At 38.5% G+C, this 21,108-nt stretch overlaps 4 protein-coding genes across 5 annotated transcripts; 2 read left to right on the top strand and 2 right to left on the bottom strand.

The window, feature by feature from the left end:
• Positions 1 to 9: 9 nt before the first annotated feature.
• Positions 10 to 10,848, bottom strand: LOC136239637 (protein diaphanous homolog 2-like). The gene is made up of 27 exons (XM_066030409.1): positions 10,549 to 10,848; positions 9,644 to 9,796; positions 9,478 to 9,585; positions 9,296 to 9,420; positions 8,948 to 9,019; positions 8,824 to 8,893; positions 8,221 to 8,351; positions 8,055 to 8,163; positions 7,443 to 7,556; positions 7,263 to 7,381; positions 5,762 to 5,878; positions 4,681 to 4,864; positions 4,483 to 4,620; positions 4,107 to 4,427; positions 3,803 to 3,914; positions 3,651 to 3,743; positions 3,158 to 3,282; positions 3,039 to 3,107; positions 2,490 to 2,576; positions 2,364 to 2,432; positions 2,124 to 2,207; positions 1,692 to 1,821; positions 1,058 to 1,341; positions 880 to 1,009; positions 763 to 829; positions 662 to 705; positions 10 to 611 (listed from the first exon to the last, which is right to left on the bottom strand). Exons 1-27 carry the CDS (start codon positions 10,576 to 10,578, stop codon positions 202 to 204), a joined length of 3,495 nt encoding a protein of 1,164 aa, XP_065886481.1. The 5' UTR covers positions 10,579 to 10,848; the 3' UTR covers positions 10 to 201.
• Positions 10,814 to 12,475, top strand: LOC136239640 (tudor domain-containing protein 3-like). 2 transcript variants are annotated; one of them, XM_066030413.1, is made up of 6 exons: positions 10,814 to 10,899; positions 10,968 to 11,067; positions 11,111 to 11,176; positions 11,222 to 11,379; positions 11,428 to 11,569; positions 11,617 to 12,475. In XM_066030413.1, exons 1-6 carry the CDS (start codon positions 10,856 to 10,858, stop codon positions 12,307 to 12,309), a joined length of 1,203 nt encoding a protein of 400 aa, XP_065886485.1. In that variant the 5' UTR covers positions 10,814 to 10,855; the 3' UTR covers positions 12,310 to 12,475. The 2 variants fall into 2 exon arrangements, with proteins under 2 accessions (XP_065886485.1, XP_065886484.1); XM_066030412.1 differs by having other exon boundaries at positions 11,222 to 11,569.
• LOC136239639 (uncharacterized) lies at positions 12,286 to 13,766 on the bottom strand. Its single transcript, XM_066030411.1, has one exon. It carries the CDS (start codon positions 13,720 to 13,722, stop codon positions 12,412 to 12,414), a length of 1,311 nt encoding a protein of 436 aa, XP_065886483.1. The 5' UTR covers positions 13,723 to 13,766; the 3' UTR covers positions 12,286 to 12,411.
• Positions 13,705 to 20,079, top strand: LOC136239638 (syntaxin-binding protein 4-like). Its single transcript, XM_066030410.1, has 22 exons — positions 13,705 to 13,847; positions 14,081 to 14,138; positions 14,185 to 14,240; positions 14,297 to 14,389; positions 14,436 to 14,505; positions 16,508 to 16,582; positions 16,735 to 16,799; positions 16,847 to 17,248; positions 17,344 to 17,588; positions 17,642 to 17,748; positions 17,799 to 17,922; positions 17,975 to 18,197; positions 18,254 to 18,315; positions 18,366 to 18,584; positions 18,643 to 18,846; positions 18,893 to 18,958; positions 19,071 to 19,166; positions 19,216 to 19,266; positions 19,317 to 19,430; positions 19,476 to 19,680; positions 19,733 to 19,790; positions 19,838 to 20,079. Exons 1-22 carry the CDS (start codon positions 13,796 to 13,798, stop codon positions 19,974 to 19,976), a joined length of 2,784 nt encoding a protein of 927 aa, XP_065886482.1. The 5' UTR covers positions 13,705 to 13,795; the 3' UTR covers positions 19,977 to 20,079.
• The last annotated feature ends 1,029 nt before the right edge of the window (positions 20,080 to 21,108 follow it).

A 21,108-nucleotide genomic window follows, 5' to 3' on the forward strand; every position in this document is an offset into this window, starting at 1 on the left:
CTAAATCAATGACTTTTTAAGCACTCATTTGTGGAACAAGTTGTTCAATAAAACATAACCAACACACATTACATTCGCTATGTACATAATACAGTATTGGGTTGTAATTTATGCAGATACAAAACAATATGTAAAGATTCTCTGATAATCGTTCAAAGGAAAAAAAAGAGCTACTTTCATATCTTTCTGGGTGCTAGCACATCATAGCATGGTGCTTGGCAGGCCATCGGCATTTCTTGTGGTAGTTGCTGTTGAACGAAGACTGGATAGAATTTCTTCAGCTAATGACGGCGCCCCTGAATTGAATGCTGAGGCTCCTCCCGAGTTTGGTATTGAAGGACCACTAGAATTGGGAACCTTGCGTTGATTGTATGGAGAAGAGTCACTAGTGTAATCCATATAACTGCTGCTGTTGCTGGTTGCGTTAGCTTGATACGATGATGTGGGGGCCTTGTATTGTTGTGGAAACACTGGTGGATTTTGAGTTTGTGAGCCACCTGGCGTTTCAATAGGTGTCGGCGGTATTGGGGATGGAAGTATGGGAATGGGTCCAGGAAATTTTGGTTGTTCTTCATTCCCAGGTGTCTTTGCCATTGCTCTTGCTCCAGAATCTGCAACAAACCATCGTAATAACTTCACTCTTTATAACACACGAGCTTACTTTGCGGACCAGCTGGTGCCTTTCTAACCCCTTTCTTTCCCGGTCTAAACAAAATAACACAGATCAGTGGTACATCCACAATCATACATTTAAAAACGCACCTCTTAAATGCTTGCCCAGTTTGTAAAGTAGCAATAAGATCGTCCAACACTCCTTCCTTGTCCTCAACTATAGACAACTTGGATTAAACATTGGTTATTTTCTAAACATCCTCCTACCTCCCGTGATGTCTACTACTGGTGCTCGTGATCTAGTTTGCTTCGGCTTCTTCAGTGTACGACTGTCTTCTTTCCGCTTCCTTTCCTTCTCCAATTGTTCCTTGATTTTCATGTTCTCTTTGTGTGCTCTCTATACACAAACAATGTTATTGAAAGATACACATAGTCTGAAACAGACCTCAAATTCTTTTAAGAAGTGTGACAAGTCACCAAAAAATTCTTCCATTGTTGTTTTTTTATCCAAACAGAAGTACTTGACGATTTCTACAAATTTTTCTTCCATGAGTTTTTGTTGGTCTACCACACGACGGAATCTGTCCTCTGACTTGGTAATGAAGTCTTTCATTTTCTCTGCAAATCGATCGTCAGCATCTTGAGGTTTGTGACGCTTGACTTCATCTTTGATCTTTTTAAAACTCATTTCCATCTTTTTGATTTGTCCGGTGATAGCTTCATCAGATGCTAAATCGAATTACACAATGTTTGTTTCTATGACAACACACGTAGACACCACAATACATATATTATGCATTAACATCAAAATTTAAGTTTGGAAGTCACCTTATTAATAAGACCACCTCAATATAGTGGCCAAGCCAAGAGGTCTAAAACATAGAAGGTGTATTTCATAGCTTCATTCCTCATTATAAAAACCACGGTTTCAAAGGTGTACATTATGACCTCTTTAATAAGACCACCTCAATATCAAGGCCAAATATTTATTTATCAGCTTATAATACAATTTCTAACTATGTACAAAATACAACAACAAATTTATCATTGTTTATATGCTATACACATACAAGACTCACCTCTTGAAGCAGGCTCAACATTACGGAGCTCAGTGGTTAGATCAAGTATATCAGGATGTCTCTGCTCCACTGTGTTAGCAAGAAAGTGGAGCAATGTTGTCTTTTGGTCTGCTGATCTTGTGCTACTCATCTGATTCAAAACAAGAAATCAAGTCAACACTCAAATAACCATACAAAAATAAGTGACACTTTATTATCATGCAAAATATTTAACACTAGGATATTAATTTCTTCAGTGTAGTAATTGCAGTGATAGGCTATTTATGCTTTCCCAAAGCAAACACAAACAGGCATACGCCGAAAAGAGCTGGAATTAAAAGATTTTACAAGGAGTCAAAAGCACAAACCACAATCGATCATAAAACAATAAATCAATCATTTTTTATTGTTTACAAAAACCCCCCATCAGCTTTTATTAGCACACATACTCACCTTAGTAAGGAAATTCAGTTCAAAACCAACTGACTGTTCATTACGAGATCCAGCATTCATGTAGTTACCCATGAGGAGAACAAGCTACAAATCAAAGACAGATGAAGATAGCTCACACACCACTATCAGCAAATTGTGTGTGTGTGTGTGTGTGTGTGTGTGTGTGTGTGTGTGTGTGTGTGTGTGTGTGTGTGTGTGTGTGTGTGTGTGTGTGTGTGTGTTGTAGTGTGTACGATGTACCTGTAGTAGTTTGGCAAATTTCTGGCTGCCTTTGATTTCACGACAGGCTGCTGTTACTGCTGATATTCCCTGGAAAATAACACCGCATTAAAATCATCTCAGTTGTGCACGTATACAATCACTTACTGGTAGTAATTCATCTAATTCATCTGTAAATGTTTTAGCAAACAGTTGGCACTCTAGTCTGCCATGAAGCCCTCTAATATCACTCATCTGTTGTAAAATAAAATACATATGAGTAGAGTAGATTAGTAACACTTCCCAGTTAACTAGTTCTGTCCCAGAGGGATTGATTTCTAACACCTGGGTAGCCACAGGTGTCCCAGCACTAGTTCAGCAGATATATAGGTATGACCAGGCTTTGCTTGTGTGTGTGTGTGTGTGTGTTGTGTGTGTGTTGTGTGTGTGTTGTGTGTGTGTTGTGTGTGTGTGTGTTGTGTGTGTGTTGTGTGTGTGTTGTGTGTGTGTTGTGTGTGTGTTGTGTGTGTGTTGTGTGTGTGTTGTGTGTGTGTTGTGTGTGTGTGTGTGTGTGTGTGTGTGTGTGTGTGTGTGTGTGTGTGTGTGTGTGTGTGTGTGTGTGTGTGTGTGTGTGTGTGTGTGTGTGTGTGTGTGTAAATGTCTGTGCACATGCATGTCACATGTATGAAACACATGCAAACATAGTCCCACACTTACAATAACACCAAACTGCTCAGCCTCATGCAGCTCCATATAGCGTCCACGTAAATCTTGCAACTTCACAATCTACACACAATACAGAATAAACAATCACAACATCACCACATAACACACACCTCTTCTGGACCAGGCAAGAACTTAAGCAGCTGGGACAAAGCTTGCTCACTGAGTTCTTCATCACATTGTAGCACCTTCTGCTTGATAGCATGATGGCTCATACGCAGTGTCCCCAAGCAAATAGCTACACCATAACAACAACAATGTGTAAACACCCGACATGTCCCCACAAGACTAAGGTACATTGAAACTATAAGCAATAATATATACGTATAATGAGATGTCACTTTGAGACCACCTCATTGTAGTGACCAGGTCAAGTAGGCATCATCATTACATTATTAAGTTTAATGCCAAAACACAGTTGGCTCAAAAACAGAGCAACAGCGCTTATTTCACCCTCCCTCCTGAGGTTAGAATACTTATTAAGACACCTCTAAACATACTATCCAGAGCACAGCTGCCTGACTAGGCTGAAACCCTAATTATATCATATCTACTGTGTACATTAATCAACCATGTGTATCAGTGCTTGGGTGTTTGTCAGCTTACATATATTCTGGGCTGCCTTGGCGTCTAGTATCTTCAACTCTTTAGCTGCCTTGGCTTTAAACACTGGCTTTTCTACTTCTCCAAACCCTTTGCCTGTGCACACAGATTGCACACATTACTTCTTTTACTTGTTTTTCTTGTACAGTTGTTACCTTTGCCTGTAGCGAATGTTTTTTCTAGATCAGTAAGTAAATCTGGAGTCTCAAAATCTGTTTCATTGATTTTTAACCAGAAAGCATTCTCTGATAACTGATTGGGCTTTAACTAGAATAGTAAAATACACACGTAACACCTCTATACACTCAGTGTTGTACATCTGTTTAGATAAACACTAAGTAACTTTCAAGTACGTTCGATGCATAAGGAAAACATACTAAATAGTATTTTATCACTTCACTCATGACATTATGGCCAATACATTAGCAACTGGAGAAATACATTATTGTATAGTCCTACCTTATTCCACTGGACTCTTCTTATTTGTTTATCCAGCTTGTATTTTTTCTTCTGGGGAAGCCCCGTGGGACGTCCCATAATCCCTGCCCCACCAAATGGTGGTGGGGGAGGGGCTCCTGGAGGACCAGCTCCAGGAAAAGGGGGTGGGGGAGGTGGCGCTCCTCCAGGACCTGGAGGGGGTGGAGGAGGAGGTGGTGCTCCTCCACCCATTGCAGGTGGGGGCGGAGGTGGAGGAGGTGGAGGGCCACCTGCTGCAGGTGCAGAGCCACTCCCACCACCTCCACCCCCTCCTCCACCACCACCAGCCGGTCTATTAATTAGCTAAAAGAAATAAGTCATAATAAAAACTTTTTTCTCATTTTACAATACAACAAACCTCTTCATTCAACCGTCTCTTCTCGTCTTCAAGTTTTCTGATCTTAGCATCATAACTCTCTTGTGCAGCTAAATATTGTTCATTTGCTTGTGTAAGTTTTTGCTCCATTTCATAGCACTGCGTTTGTTGTTGATGAAGCTAAAAACAGTACACAGAATAACAACAATACATTCACTCCATGCAAGCTGTTCTACTTACGAGGGTTTCTAATTCAAGTGCTTTTCTTTCAGCTTCGTCTACACGAGCCTTGTCCACCATGCCCTCAATAAGACTATCAACGTTGATACTGAATCGTTTGGTGTAATGAAAGTCAGGATCAACGCCTCTGTTATGTAACACAATCTGACTGACGCATTCCTCTATCAGTCGAAAATACTCCGGCCTAGACAAAACACACATAGTTAAACCACTCACAATATCAACACTGGATTATTTTATTGCAGCAACTAACACTTAACAGCGTGACTGAAACTTATTGTTTTATTACAGCCCCTTGTTCTACAATATAAACAGTTTTAAACAGTAAGCTGTGCACCTGTGAAAATCTAGCTGGACTCATGGTCAATGATTGGCTACTGTAACCACCGACTTATTTTAGTGTCACATTTTAAGCATATGATTGTTATTTTATTACGCACAAACTTTGTACTACTACAAATACACAATGTGTCATCAGTGCAGTGTTAGGTGTCTGTACATAAAATAAACTGTTGGGATCATTGACCCCATCCCTTTGACAGTTCTGTGAAGTGGTTTAGGACAAATTCTACAGTTATTATTTATAATGGGGGTCCAAATAGAGAGATACTCTTCCTCATATTTTATATATCACCAAATTCCTACATAATATATCGGGTACATAGCGTGGCTATCATTTCAACACACACACACACACACACACACACACACACACACACACACACAAACACACACACACACACACACACACAGAGGCTACATATACATCATCAATGCTTGTCGAAAGAAACTATGCAAGAGGCTGGCTCAAATTAGCAGGTTAATACATCCATACACATACTAATAGCTGATAATCACTTGTATTGTTGAGGGAATTTACAACTAGCTGAGGTCATTATACACCCCCACATCATATGTATTACATCATGTATGCTAACATGTGCAGGTTATACACAAAACACAAGTAATAGCTACACAATCGCACACTCAAGTACATACTTCACCGAACCATAACACACACCAGCTGGTGGTGGATGTGTTAGCAGTGACATCATCATGAGATCACATGACACACACTTACTTGGCATAGTAATCATCTCTGATTAGCAATAAGTGTTGGAGGATGGAGAGGAAGAAGTAGCCGGCCTTGGAGTCATACGTGGAATTGTTGAGTACTCGGAATACTTCAACAGTATCAGTGATTAGGAGTTAAGGTATGAAATAGACTGAGAGACAATGTACTGTATAATCTAAGGGGAGAAATTTCCACTGACTTCGTGGTTTTGGGGGTTACCAGCAAAAATTTTATCCATTAAATGTTTAGACCTCCATATAGTCTATTACATTTTGGGAGTGTTTACAAATCTGTGAAAAGTTATTTTTAGCAACATTTTTTGAAAAAAATTCCCCTTGAAATATTTAGGCTATACAGTAGACTACACACACAAATTATGAAAGCATTCAGTAGCACATTGTGTCTACTGGGCCACTTGTGCACTGTTAAATCTTCCTGGGACTAGACTATATAGTACACTCCCTAAGGCTATACCATGTCACATGGGTACAGGTGTGGGTTCCCAAAGTCCCACCTCTATTTTGCCCCTGGGCATTACCCTAGACCAGTGCTCTATTGGGCGCTGCCTCACACAACACACTATAAGAACACTTTAAAGTACTTTGCGTTGGCAATATCAAAGTGAAAAGAGTGCTCTATTTTCCATAAAGTATTCAAGTGTGCTATATTTTCCACTTGCGTCACAATAAAGTACAGTTATGGAAAATAAAGAACAGTTATGCATTGATTGGAAAGTAAATACGAAAAACAAGATCATGTGCGTAACATTTCTAATCGCCAAAAGGATACTATTTGCTTGTATTACTACCACATCTGTACTAATTAGACACTTACCGATTGTCTGATGGCCGAAAACCGATGCGATTCGAACTCACGAAACGAACACTCCAAGCAAGACGACAAGAAAGCACTCTAAACCAGTTAAAGCACCGCTATGCTAGTACAATATGAAAATAAAAGCACTCGGGCATGGTCTCGAGTCTAATATAGCCCACGCCCTTGTGCTTTTATTTCCATATTGTAAGCACGGCAGTGCTTTAACTAGTATACAAACATAAGCACAATGCATCAGTTAGAACATAGTCTTCATCCTGTCTAGTTCCTCAACAATTAACAAGATCATCTTTCAAAGAAGCCACACAATGATACTGACATCAATCAACACAGCATTTAGGATAACTGGTAACTAGACAGCTACAGAGAAGCCATCACTATATTATTTTCTGACATCACTTTCACTGCTATAGGGTAATAATCAACACTTCTCTTGTGTGTCATTAGTGCCCTGGAGGGGTTTAGTCAATAAAAATTAAATCACCACCAAAGTTGCTGATTGAACATAAAACATTACTACAGATGAGGTTGCCTGGATGAATGGAAGTACATTAAAAACTTCCAGGAAACATACAGTCAAGTCTCCAAGGGTTACACACTTAGTCAGGTTACATAGTTTAGATACCATTCGGATTTGATAGGTACTTTAGAAACTACTGTAATTAAAGGATATTCTAATTCCAGTTGAATTCCATTTAATCGTTGTACCAATTCTTCATAGTCAACCTCTCGCTCACTCTCAAAGATTTCAAGGTGTGTTAGTAAATCTCTATGCTGGATTTCATATAAATTCTAAAGAAATAACAAATAATTCTTATAAATACAGTACATTCTTCAGGTATGGTGGGCTTACCGGTAACACTGCTCCTAGGCCGCATCTCATGAACTCGTTTCTCAAATGCATTTTGAAATCTACGTCGTCGGCTGGTGTACTAACCACAGCGTTGATAAACTGCATGCAAGCATCCTACAAAATTTTGATGTAAGATCACTGGAGTGATAGATACCTAGCTATATAGCTAGTCAGGCCTTTATCTAGGAAATGACTCAAGGAAGGGCGAAATAAGGTTTTATGAAAGTAGGGCAATGTATGTTATGATCACTTTGATTTCTGCACAGTACACTAATTTATAATGTTACAATGGTGTGTAGGTGAGTATAGTGGGTCTGGGGGCATGCCCCAGGAAGTTTTTACATTTCAGGTCTTCTCAGATTGCTTCTGGTACATTCTTATGTGACCAGTAGCAATCTCCTGATGTATTTTAAGGTACAGTTCTCAGCTGTAATACGCATGCAATTTATTTAATACTGCAGTTGTTATTGAGACATTCCTTTAAACTTTTCCTTAAAATTTAAGATAGGTAACCCCCCCCCAATGAAGCCCTGCTAGTGTACACATGAGCACATATACATGTGCATCTCCACAAACACTGAACCACATGTACACACAAATGGACAAACGGACCTGAAGTGCAGGATTATCAGTATTCTTGAGAGCCGTTACAATGACCTCAAATCGTTGTAAGCCGCTAATCTCACCATTAACTGTTAGAGCTTCAAGTATCCGATCATGACTAGATACATGGAGAACATAATGATGGTGTGCATCAATTAAAACATAACACACATACCCGTCAGCTACCAGACACACAGCAGCGGACACTCTGAGAACATCAGCCATCATGTTCTCGTTGTTGGGGTCCATGGCACTGACAAAAATGATCAAGCCCTTCTCACTTTGTAGCATATCTCTTAGTCCATACTGTGACACAGTATAATGGGTAATACTATGATATTGTGCATATTATGTGTAGCATGTGTGAAATCTAGTATGTAACATGTACAATGCACTTAAATTTAATCATGTGAGTGTAATGCAGTGAAAACGTATACATGAGATTTGTGTTCTATTATATTCACTGCCAGACTTGCTATGAAATAGTTGAGTGTAGTGTGTAGTGTACAGTGTAATTGTGGCATGTAATACATGTGCATGGCATGCACACACTGATTTATTACTTACACATCACAACATATATAAAAGTCTCTGATGTGTAAAAGTATGCATGTGCTGTGCATGTGTGTGCACATTTATTGAGTGTTTAGTGTTTAGTATGTGTACATCCACAGTAAAGTGTGGCTTTATGGCCTGTACAACCTCGCACATACATACATGCAACCATACAACACACACGCACGGTACAACAATTAACACATGTACCCCATTACCCCACCTTATTGTTCATGAAAGCCTTCAGACATCGTACACTACTATACTGTATCCTCTTCATCATTGTTATAGTACTGTTGGGAGGAACAACATAACTCCTACCTTTATCGAACAGTAATGAAACTCACGAAGCCACACTGGACTCCAAGATGTTTAACAGCAGGTCCAAACCTTTCAGTTCACCAAACTCTTTCACCCAACTATGTAAGTATAACAATTAAAATCAGTTATAACTGCCATTCCCACCATTAGAAAATGTACTTATAAATGTGTTTCCTTTTATTAAGGGCAGTCCTACAATTAAACTAAAGACATATTTATGTACAACACAACTAATAGACCTCAATACATAAAATTTCGTATACGAAGACGTATGCAGTCCCACAATAAAACAACCTGCGTTACATGGTACATACAGTACTAAAGTCGTTGATTCTAAGGTGATCATTATTAAGAGAACACAACACACACTGTACCTCAGTCCATTGGTAGACAAGGATATTCTGAGCCGATCCACGAGGTTGAATAGTTGCTCTCGTGTAAGGTCATTCTTTAATTCAGTTAAAAATTCGTGAGGGCTGTTTGGGCCTTCAATTTTTTTCTATCAAGTTAGACAGCAGTAAGCTATACACCTTAGAAACTAATAATCGTTTCTTACTGCTTGTTGGTCTTTTAAGTGAAAGCTACGTAAAAGTTGCTTCTTTTCATTCAACGGTCTACTGAGTATATCATTACGAGCTGCTGTATTTGTGACATTCATGTCATCCTAAATAAAGCACATCGTTTGTACTAAAAACATAGCATACAATGTAAATTAAACCCACAAGCATTGACTCCAGTTCAGAATTCAGCTGGGAATCGGACATACGATCAACTTTCAATAATTCCTCATTCAGTTCAGGATCGGGAATAAATTCCTTCTGCTTTTTAGAAGCTCCTTTCTTGTTCTTCTTCGGTGGTTTGCTGCTACTTCCAAACTATGACAAAAAGATTTTTTTTTTTTTTTAGATTGTACACATAAGAACACCTTTCCCATTGAAACAGCTATTCAAAAGCCAAACAAATGTTTACAAATTATTTTATTCATTTGATAAAAGCTGCTAATTTAAGCAAATCCCAGGTAGTTTAATTCACTAATAAATCGATTGTCATTCAGACACCAATTAACACTATGCACCAAGAAGGCATCTTCAAATTTTGTTGGTGAAACAAGTCCATTCATTTAGACAACACCAAATCCAGATCACCATCTAGCACACTTTATTCCACAAACACAGTACAAACACAATACACATATATAAGCTCCGTATAAGTCCACAAAAAAACTTTCAGGCTTCAAATGTTGTTCACAAGTGTTTTTGAGGCCGATTCACATTTGTAAAAACAGATATATGGTTTCTGATGTGGCTGTACTTAACCATTCGACTGTGATGTTTCCAATTTTATTATACATTGACCAATTTTGGTCCTTATAAAGTGTTTGTAGAATAAATTTCCCTTTATAAGGTTTCTGACAACTTATCTGGCAAAACTTCACTTGGGCCATAACTTACAAATTGTATGGCCATAACTTACTAATTGTATGGCAACAAAGGGAGCCATGAAACAAGGAAAGGTCGCAATGACTATATATATACACTCAAATAACCGCTAACAGGCTCTATGTAAAGTACGTACTGTGTCTAAGGAACTCGACATTGTAAATGTTGAGTTTTGTTTCAAAACTTACCCAGCTACTTCTTTTATCAACCTTCGCCATTTCTTCTCTTTAATATATTTGACTAACACGGAATTGTAAAGGGGTACACATCAGTCTGTCGATTCCCGCCGAGACAATTCGCTGAGCGTTAGGGATTTTGTATTGTTGACGCGAATCCTACCTGAGTCTGTCGTACTTTACCACTTCTGTTTAAATGAGTCTCTCTTATATCATACGTACGAAACAATGAGGTTATCTGCCTTTCTCTGAATTAAAATTCACTACAACCCTTGTTCTAAGGTTTTCGTATATTTGTCGTAAATCTGGTATACGGAAAATGACGGAGTTAGGCGTAAAAAGTGCGTTAAGCAAAGAAGGCTGGTGAGCGCTAATATATTATTTGAAATAACTGGTCGTATTTCGCTGTTATGTGTCTTGCATGCACACAGGAGTCTAAGCGAGAAAGGTTACGATGCTTGTACAAGCGCATGCGCGGAAAAGAAAACCCCACCTGGTCTTTTCACCTCTCTTCATGAAGTCGCATTAAACGTGCGTACAAGTTTATAAAACACCTTAAAATATTTTGATACAGCAAGATCTGAGGGCAATTGGCAGCAAGTGCTTATCTGATACAATACCAAGGGGAGTTCCCCAAGAGGTATGAAAATATATTTCTATCTGAAAGAACATTTCTTTTGTGTAGGTGCAGTCACCAGTTATACTGCAAGTACAGAAGATCATTAACATTGCATCGCCATCTTGCCAACAAAACGAGGGTGGTACTCGTTTGTTAAAGTTACAACTCACAGATGGATACATTTACTGTAATGCTCTTGAAATAAAGCATACTCCTCAGCTAAAGTTAGTTAGACTATATCTATTGTATCTGATGTTTTCTGTATTGTCTAGTTTGTCTGTTCCACCTGGAACAAAGCTGAAGATTACATCAAATGTGATGGCCAGAAATGGTTTCCTTTTATTGACTCCATCAGTGGTTAAGGTATTAGGCGGCCATGTTGAGCACATGGTTGAGAAATGGAAGGCTAGTAAGGTGGGTATGCATTGTATCGTAAGTTGTTTTAAAAAATGTCTGAATAGATTATCACACAAAGGGGTAAAGTTGCCAGAGGTGAAGGCCCCCCAGCATTTGTACCATTTAGTGAAGTTACCAGCAAGCGACAACACACTACCAAATCTTCTGACCAACCTAAAGGCAAGCAGACTACCAAGCCAACTCCTCTCAGCCAAAAGCAAGCACAGCAAGAATATGAAACTAGGCCGTCTTTTAAAGCAACCAAAGAGACTGCAGTTCAACCTAAGATTCACCAATCTAAAGGATCTACCCTGTCCCATAAGCAAGCTGGTGATAGACAGCAGCAGCAGTACGATAAGCCACGACCCTACCATGATAAGGAATACCATGATAGACAGCCACAGCACAACCATGGAGGTGGCAAATCTCAGGGAAGGTTTCAACATCATTTTGGAAACCATGAGAGACCACATCAACATGAACGTTATCACGGAAAACCACCAAGGGACCGACCACATAACCCACAATACACAAGAACTACAAAAGACAATTCACATGGACAACCTTTATCAGATTTTCTACCCACTACATTTCATAGTGGGGAGGAATATTTTCCACCTCTCTCACATTCTAAAGTTCCCTCACAGCCTCAACATGGAATGAAAAATGAGCCCCATAAGCCAATGTTAGCATGGGATGCCCCACAGGGACCAATCACTGGTGGAAGTGTACCATTTAGTGCTAAGCAGATGAAATGATGTGTTTAATGTTTTACAAGTCAATATTCTATTGTATATACGTATGTGAAACAGTATAGTCTGATTATGAATGTATTGTACAAGCATTTGCTGTCACATATTTTACAATATGGTACAGCGTCTTCTTGGTGGTTGTGATTTTTGCATCACAATTGATTCCAACTGACTTTGCCAGTTAGCATGTAACACTGTAAGACAGTCATCTCTTGGTGATTGAACAACTCTGAACTCAAATGGTCCATTCATAAATATTTCTCGGTGCTCACGCCAAGTGAATAAACAGGCCCCTGCTCCATTGTGGAATGGATTTATCTCTATTATGTAAACATTACTTGGACCAACAAAAAAATCCACTACATAGTTTTTATGCTCTTGTAAAGCTTCTTTCACATGCTGTTCAAAGAAGGCTTTAATTCTGGTACAAATAACCTCCTTGTGTCTTGTTACATTGGAATAGTAGACGACATCATCGTACTGCGAGACAGCGTTTAATTCGTTGTTGTACACAAAGCCACGAAACTCCATTCCTGGATAACGAGCTATGTCTGGATTCCATTTCCTCACACTTATACTGACATTCATTCCGGCAATTTGATTACAATTGTAAATCTGTTGTAGGTCTTCCTTTACTCTTAGGCTATGCCTCAACAAATACATTGCTTCTTTACCACTTGTTGCTTGATTCTTGGTTGACATGACTCGAGTGAATGCTCTAAGTGCAGCATTCTTCAGTGGTTCTTTGGGTGTTAAGCTTGCTGAGAAGGTTTCATCTTCTGAATCAGTCTTCTGTTGACGTAGTGCTTTAGGAATTGAACTATCATTTTCAGGATTCTCTCCTTCCTTGAGTCGAATTTTGTTTGTCTTCCTAAATGAATGCACTCGTTGGAATGAGGCTTTCGCCATTTGTCCTTCAACCTCCATCTCATTAATAACCGCTAAACGGACCTCAGTAATAAAGTCAACATCGTTTCTGTAAAAGATCGCATCCTTTGGGCTTCTTGTACTCAATTTAACAAAGGCCCCAACGCCCCCAAACTTCTTGATGGCTGTATCTAATTTCTTCTCTAACTCAACTAACGCGACTTGTTGATCATCTGTCAAAGATTTCTCCATGTCCAAGAATTGGGATCCTCTCACCATGGCATCAATTTCTGCCGTAGTAAGCTCTACAAACTCAGTTTCAAACGTGTGCCCCTTTAAGTTCCCATCATACCATGTGTCCAAGGCAAATGATTGTTTGTAAACAAACCGTCTGTAAGCTTCCGCTTCACTTCGAGGTACTCCTTTCGCTTCAACCTCTTCTATTGACAACCAGTAAGGGCTGGAAAATACAGTGTTTGCCGGTTCGTCATTTTTTTCGGTGTCCTCACCCTTCTCTTCTGTAGAAACGGTCGAATCATTTACCGCTGTCATCTCTTAATAGAGTCACGTGAGCATGATTTCTATCTGCACGTGATCACTTTAGGGGCGGATCTGCGACAAGAGGATGGTGGATGTTTTGAGACCTAGTCCGCTAGCCTCCGCGCCAATCGATCTACGTAAGTAAAGTATATATGCTTGAATACATACGGTAAACCGAGCAGTTGCGTCTTTCAGGATGTTTTTGGTGTACTACGCATGTGCACTACATAAGCAGAGTCATAAGCGCTCGTAGTATTGCTTAGTGATGACACTGCAGGTTCACTGTTGGGTCTAAACTGTGCTAATACAATAGGCGCATTGTCATTATTGTTCATGTTGCAGCTGTTAAATGTGATTTTCACCAATACAGTTGGTGCTCCAACCTTCTCCTCTATTAATTCATACACCACTGACTCACAGGGGACCAGGTGAGCATATCACTGTACTGAGGTAACTTGTGAGCATGTCGTACAGTGTAACTGATGAAAGAGGTGTCAGGATTAGCATACATGGCTGTAAAAATGGGCTAGGTTTGTTAAACACTTTCATTCTTGCATTTGTGAGAGTCACGTCTTGTTCTATTCAGGGATTAAAATAGTAGATGGCATCAATATTTTGAAATCAGTCTGTGGGATTTTTGTGAAGGAAGTTTTACCTGGTAGTCTTGCTGAGAAAGATGGTATGTTATATTATGGCAAAAAAGCATAATTATGTGTATCTCTTAGGACAACTACATGTTGGTGACCAATTACTGGAAGTGAATGGAGTCAATCTGATTGGAGTGTCTCGTGAAGAGTAAGCAATTTAAGTAATGCACGAAATTGCATTGGGCTTTATGTAAATTAGCTATGAAAATCACTAGTACGTACCAATTGTTATACCAATCTTCCTGAAACTTACTTTATTGAAATTGCTATTCCACTAGGGACCTGCAAGTAACCAGCGAGTCAGAATTTTTGGCATTATACTGCCAGACCCTGTGATGACTTGATCCTCTAACTAAACTTTGCCTACATGTAGCTATCTACAAACTGGATTTTACTTGCTACCAACCACTTCTTCTATGTATTATCAACCGGTTGCTAATTGATATCATTGCATCTGAAAAATATTCCCTAAACTGCTATATACGGATGATGCAATTCAGTGTGTAATAATAATGTACATGCTCGCCAAGTTTCAGATCATCGTGTGATTGGAACTCAAGGTATAACTGCAACCAGTTTGATAGCACATAAAATACCATCTTTATCAATAACATAACAAAAACTACATTGGCTAACTTTCTCGATGACTAAGCAAAATAATTATTCTGGCTGCTTTTACCAGTTCAATGCAAGGGCGCATTTGGAGAATCCTGCAGCAGCTGGTCCAGCTTATCAAACATGTTTCCAGTTCTGTCACAATTGTAAACCTTGAGACTATAAATTATGTTTCTGGGGTTTACAGCATCGGTATATTGTTGATCTTTTGAGGTATTTTGTTGCCTTTTTCTCTGCTAAAATGTAGCAACTTGCTTAGTGCAAACTTACAACAGGAAGCGCTTGACCTATAAAATCCTTCTCTTATGGGTTAAAACAAAAGAGGAAGAAACCATTAGTAGGGATGGGCCTATTTTGTTTTTTCCTGTCTATTATTCTTTCCAGTAGTTCTTTTGCTGACCTGTTTTGCTCAATATTGCTCAGCATTTATTCAAGTCCACAAGAATGCGTGAATGTTATATTAGAATATTTTTATAATATAATGATTGTTCTATTAGAGTATCTTGGCAAAATCAGCACATGCTTAACCATTAGAATAGTCCAACAAACAAGTATGAGTTTACAGAGAAATTCGTTAATTTTGCTGAAAACTGACAATATACCGGTCAATAATCAGTCACTTATGGTACTTGGGACTTAGCCACATGCACACTATATAGATTGTGATACCAATCTGCATACCCTAGGCATTATTGGGAGCAAGAGTATATATATAAATATTTTGCAGGGCTGTGGCCATAGTGGTGGCTTTATACCCTTAACTTGTGTAAATTAGGCTGTAGTGGTTGGTGGGTTGTAGTGGTCAATGGCGACCACTGTAGACACATCCGTATCTGCGGGTAGAATAGCTATTCAAATTTGATTTCTTTGCTCCTCCTACTCTCTAGAACTACAATTCCAAAACTTCTCACCATAATAAACTGAAAATTTAGTAATCCATTTCTTGGACACTGTATATAGATAATGTTGAGACAATAAAAATTGTGTTAACTATATAGGTTTTGGTGAGATGGTCACAAATATTGATGTCAAGCAATTTCAATGGTTCCAATTGAATTGCACTGTTCAAGTTTACCACAGAACATTTATACAGTGGTTCCTCTATTATACGGCCATTGATTAACATGATATTCTCAAAAGTATCAATGACTGTTCTAATAAAGTGTTTTGTCAAAGTCGTGCATTCTATTAGAGTAATTGAACAGGGCTTTGCATAATTATAAATGAATGGGTTTCATTTATCCAAGCTGTTTTTATTATCTGATCATACTCTGGGCCCAATGATCATGAGTTAATAGATAACAGCTATATCATTAAATGAGCCAACACATTGGTGCATATATCACCTTCCCTAAATATCAAACAAATTTAGCTGACGTTCTTGACTATGTTTCATTTCATTCTGGGCCATCTACAAGATCTGCTGGTAAACTTAACCACATAACAATCCCCACTATTAGTGTTCTGAACTATTTTCAAAATTTCACCTATTGAAAAGAACGTGTTGTCGATTTAAGTTGCTCATCTTTTTTTAGCTGCAGAAAAATAATGGAAGGATGTACAGCATCTAATCAACTAAGTCTACTAGTGGCAAGGGACCTACGATCAAGGTTTGTATATATCATTATATACACTATATGGCTAGAATTTTTTGAGGAATAAGGGATTGTAAACCTTTTGTTAACAGATCCAAATCTTGTCTCTAGCTATATATTACGTAATATGTTTCAACTTGTGCTTTGATAAAATTATCATTCTGTAGGGAAGAGTTCAACCGATTATCCATTTCATTAGGGAACATGCCTGACCAACTGTATAAATCAAGTGGTAAGTCTGTACTATTAATACATAGAAATTCTAATCTGTCTTTTCAGAACCATATAGTCATAGTGGGTTGACTGCTGATCCATTAGCCGACAACTATCGCTTGTCTACCATAAGTGCCTTAACTAATGATACTGCTCGCAAGTCAAGAACAAGTTCAACAATTAGTACTGGTTCAGCATCCCTCACACAAGTGTCTGACATCAGTGATGACACAAGGCCTAATATCAGTAGCAGTAATAGAAGTTCTTTCAGAGACCCAGCCTCAACCACTGACGTAATTGTGGAGATACCGTCAGATACAAACATTAACAAACCTCGACAACCACTTTTCTCTGGCATACAAGGTATACAGTCTGGCATACCTCCATATCTACATTCCAGTGATGATGACTCCCCACCACCACCACCACCCTCAACTGCCCCTCCACCTTTAGATGAAATGGACACAGGTAAGGTATATAGCGGTTTTTTAATAGTGCAAAGATAGAATGATAAATGTCTGAGCCAGTTGGAGCTTTTGATGTAATGTCATACCATTCTGTAGAACTTATACAACCAAAGAAGAGATTACCAACAGATGCTGAGGTGGCTATGGCAGGGATCAGCAGTACCATTGCTGCTCTAGCTAACAAGGTTCCTAAATTGGAGTCAGCAGAATCTGAAAGTGTAGGAACTGTGACTATTGCTAAACAATCTACTCTTGGTATCACGATACGAGGAGGAACAAATAAACCAGAAGGACCACATATTTACATTGATAGAGTTATTTCTGGGCTGGACGTTGCTAATGTAAGTTATTCAACTACAATTCACTTATAATACGTTAATACATATAACAATAGGATGGTAACTTAATGCCTGGTGATAGACTGATTACTGTTAATGGAGAGTCTATGGAAGGAATCACTAAGGAACATGCATTGAGGGTTTTGGCTCAGCTAAAGCTGAAGTTAGACTTGGTAGTTTATTGTCATAATTCCATTAATTCTTTATGTGTAGACATAATGTTAAAGATTATGAGATCACATATGGCAGAAAAGAAAAATTACCATCAATGATCTCTTCAGATAAGAGACTGATGGCAATGATGGCATCCCCAATGACAACATCAACAGCACAGGCAGTATGTTGACATAGCTAATTGGCACTTAAAATATGACCATTTTCCTTTCTAGATTTCACCATCCACAATCGGCCAGCCTACCACACTTTATACCAGTTCCATGTTTGATTCACCAGACGGTCCTACTGATGACCAGATGACCTCACCCACCTCAGTAACTCGGACTAACATGTCTGAGGTTGCTCCAATTCCCACATCTAGTGGTGAAGTAGGATGGCAGCGTACCAGCGAAAATGAGGTAGAAATGAGACGCAAAAACTTAATGATAAAACAAGGTTAGCTTCTTGTTGTACATGTATGTGGTAGATTACAGCTACTTATTTCATGACAGATTCTTACAAGCGTCTTACGGTTGATCCCAGAAAGAAAATAACCTTCAATAAATTAATCATGGTAAAATCTGTACTTTTAGATAGTGTTATCATGTGCTATAATAATGATAGGCTATGGAGTATATGGGTCATAAGATTTCTGAGACTGACCAGGAGAGTATGCAGCAACAGCTTGGTATTGAGACTGGAGGAAAAGTGGCCTTTCAGGATTTTGCTGATTTGGTTAAGAAAATGTTTGAGTTCAAATTAGACATGTCAATGATGGAGCCTACTTTTCTGATGGGAGGCATTGAAAGAAAAGATAGCATGGAATTTCCACCTCTCAGAAAAGTAAGATTAATTTTAAAGTTGATCTGAAATTTTGTGAAGCATGCTGTTTTTTTCCCAGAATTCTTCTGGCAGATGGACAGGGAGTAGTGATACATCAACACAGTCAGCTAAAGAGGATTCACCTCGTATGAGTCAAGATGCTGAGTTGGAGAGAATGAGACAACATCTACACGAGGAAGGACAACGAAAGGAAGAAGAACGTCAAAAACAAGCCAGTATTGCTACTCAGACTATCTCCAAAGAAGACTTTCTAAGGATGCAGGTGTGAATAAATGCATTACTATGGTTATTTCAGAGATTTAACTTAGACTGCTTTAAGAGAAAAAGAACAATATTGCAGTCAACTTGAAATGCAAGTCGAGTACCTAACAAAGGTAATCATTTTAGCATGTATACATATATGCATGCTAATACATATACTACACATAAACATAATACCTCGTTGTACATACTGTATATTAAAGTGTTAATCGTTACTTGCTTTAGGAAGTGGTGGATTTAAGAAATCAAAACCAATTATATTTGACACAGCTGGATACTGCTGAAAAAGAAGCTAAAAAGAAGCAACATCAATTGGAAGAAGTAAGTGAAACCTGTAGTAATGAAATTTATTTACAATGTTGAATCTTAGAAGTTACGTAACGAAAGACGTTTACGGGAAGAGCGCTCAGAGTTACCATCTGTAAGTACTCCAATGCAAAAGTATAGATAAGTAATTTTATTTTTTTGTAGGACGTTGAAGAGCTACGTAAACGATTGGCTGTCCTTGACTGTGAACTTCGTAAAGAACAAAACACAAGCAGAAGATATCAAGTGACCACAGAACGCCTAACGCAACTATCTGAGGTAAAATAGTCACTTAATAACATCTTTTAGTACTGATTCTTACAGAGTGTACAAGAAGCATTAGCTGGCTCAGAGACAGGTGTAATCCTCTACCACCCTCGAGGTACACCTGCTCAAAGAGGAGACCCAGTGACCGGAAACCCTCGACCACCACATTATTTATCAAAGCATTCACGACACACAAACGTGACTTTAGGACAAGAAGTAAAGGAAACTCTAGTAGCTGTCAAGAAGCTGCTAGATCATCAACGTATGTTACAACCTGTATACGATTACCTGTTTAACAATGTTACCATTTTTAGCATTACCTCACGGATGGGAAGAAACTTACACTGAAGATGGACTAAAATTTTACATTAAGTAAGCTTACAAATGATAGTGTTTTGTGTATCATGATTTTGTTGTAGTCACCAAAAGCAGGTGACGTCTTGGGTGAATCCTTTGACACGAGTTTCTGCTGGAGTCAATCAGGGCAGCCGGCCCTCATCAAGAGCAACGAGTAGAGCAAGCAGCCATGCCTCCATTACCACACCCCCACAGCAATGATTTGACTTCATATATAGACAAACATGACTGTACTATGTTACATAACGTTTTTGAGTATTTACACGGCATATATTTATTATATACACCCATCTGTGATCCAAAAGGAGACTGCCTAAGTAATTAGATAAGGTATGAATTAAATTATTGCTCTTGTGGTGAGCTATAAATGTTAGAATTTTACTTGAACCAGTTAATGGGTGTCAAGGCAGAGAGAATGGCGCCACAAGAATCACACAGTATAGTAGTACTGTGTAGTAGGGACACCATGAAACAAATGTGGTCTCTGTCAAAGTGCTATTATAAAATTATTTTATGGGGACAAAAGTATATGTGTAGTGAGTACATACTTGCAGGTTGAAATTTGGTCACATTATATTTTAACATACTACTATTGCTTGGTATAATATGAAAGTGATTAGTTAAACACACGATTATATAGTCAAAGTTGGAAATTTGCCCTTTTCACAGATCTGGAAACATGTTGTAATAATGCTATGCCTACTATTTGGTAGCTACATAGATTCAATCCTATTTCATTTTTAAATTACACCATAACTATATAGCTATGTACATTGTAATCTTAAGTGAGAAGGATTAAGGATTTTTATCTGTCAACAGAGTTTTAGTGTCTATTGCAAGGTTTTTATTACATGCAGGCTTTAGCCATCTCTAGTTGGATGCATCCAATAATACAAGCTATTGGATCAATTTCTTGTTTTTATCATTGTGATAATTATCAACACCCATCCTTTGTAGTGCGTAGCAATTTAGCTGCTGACCTGTTAGTGTTTATTGTATGCACTGGAAATCCTCTTGAAACTCCACTTGAATTAGTAAGGAATGAAGAAAGTATACCAGTTAAAGAATTTGAACTTTGATCAGAAACTAGCACCTTCATGGCATCTTGACAAAGTGGCAATATTATAGTTAGGCATGCCCAAAAGTGTATTGTGACCTGAAACTACGTATCATTTGTATGGGGGAAATTTTTGGTTCAATATGATTCCAAATATACTTGTGCCAATGGTATTAAATTATCCGGGACCATTATGCTTGGCAGTCATTAGTGAGTCTCACAGTCACAATTAAGACTCGTGGATTGTAATAAAGCTTTACATGCAGCAATTGGTTG

This window comes from Dysidea avara, chromosome 11, assembly GCF_963678975.1.
Source record: "Dysidea avara chromosome 11, odDysAvar1.4, whole genome shotgun sequence".
Lineage (NCBI taxonomy): Eukaryota > Metazoa > Porifera > Demospongiae > Dictyoceratida > Dysideidae > Dysidea > Dysidea avara.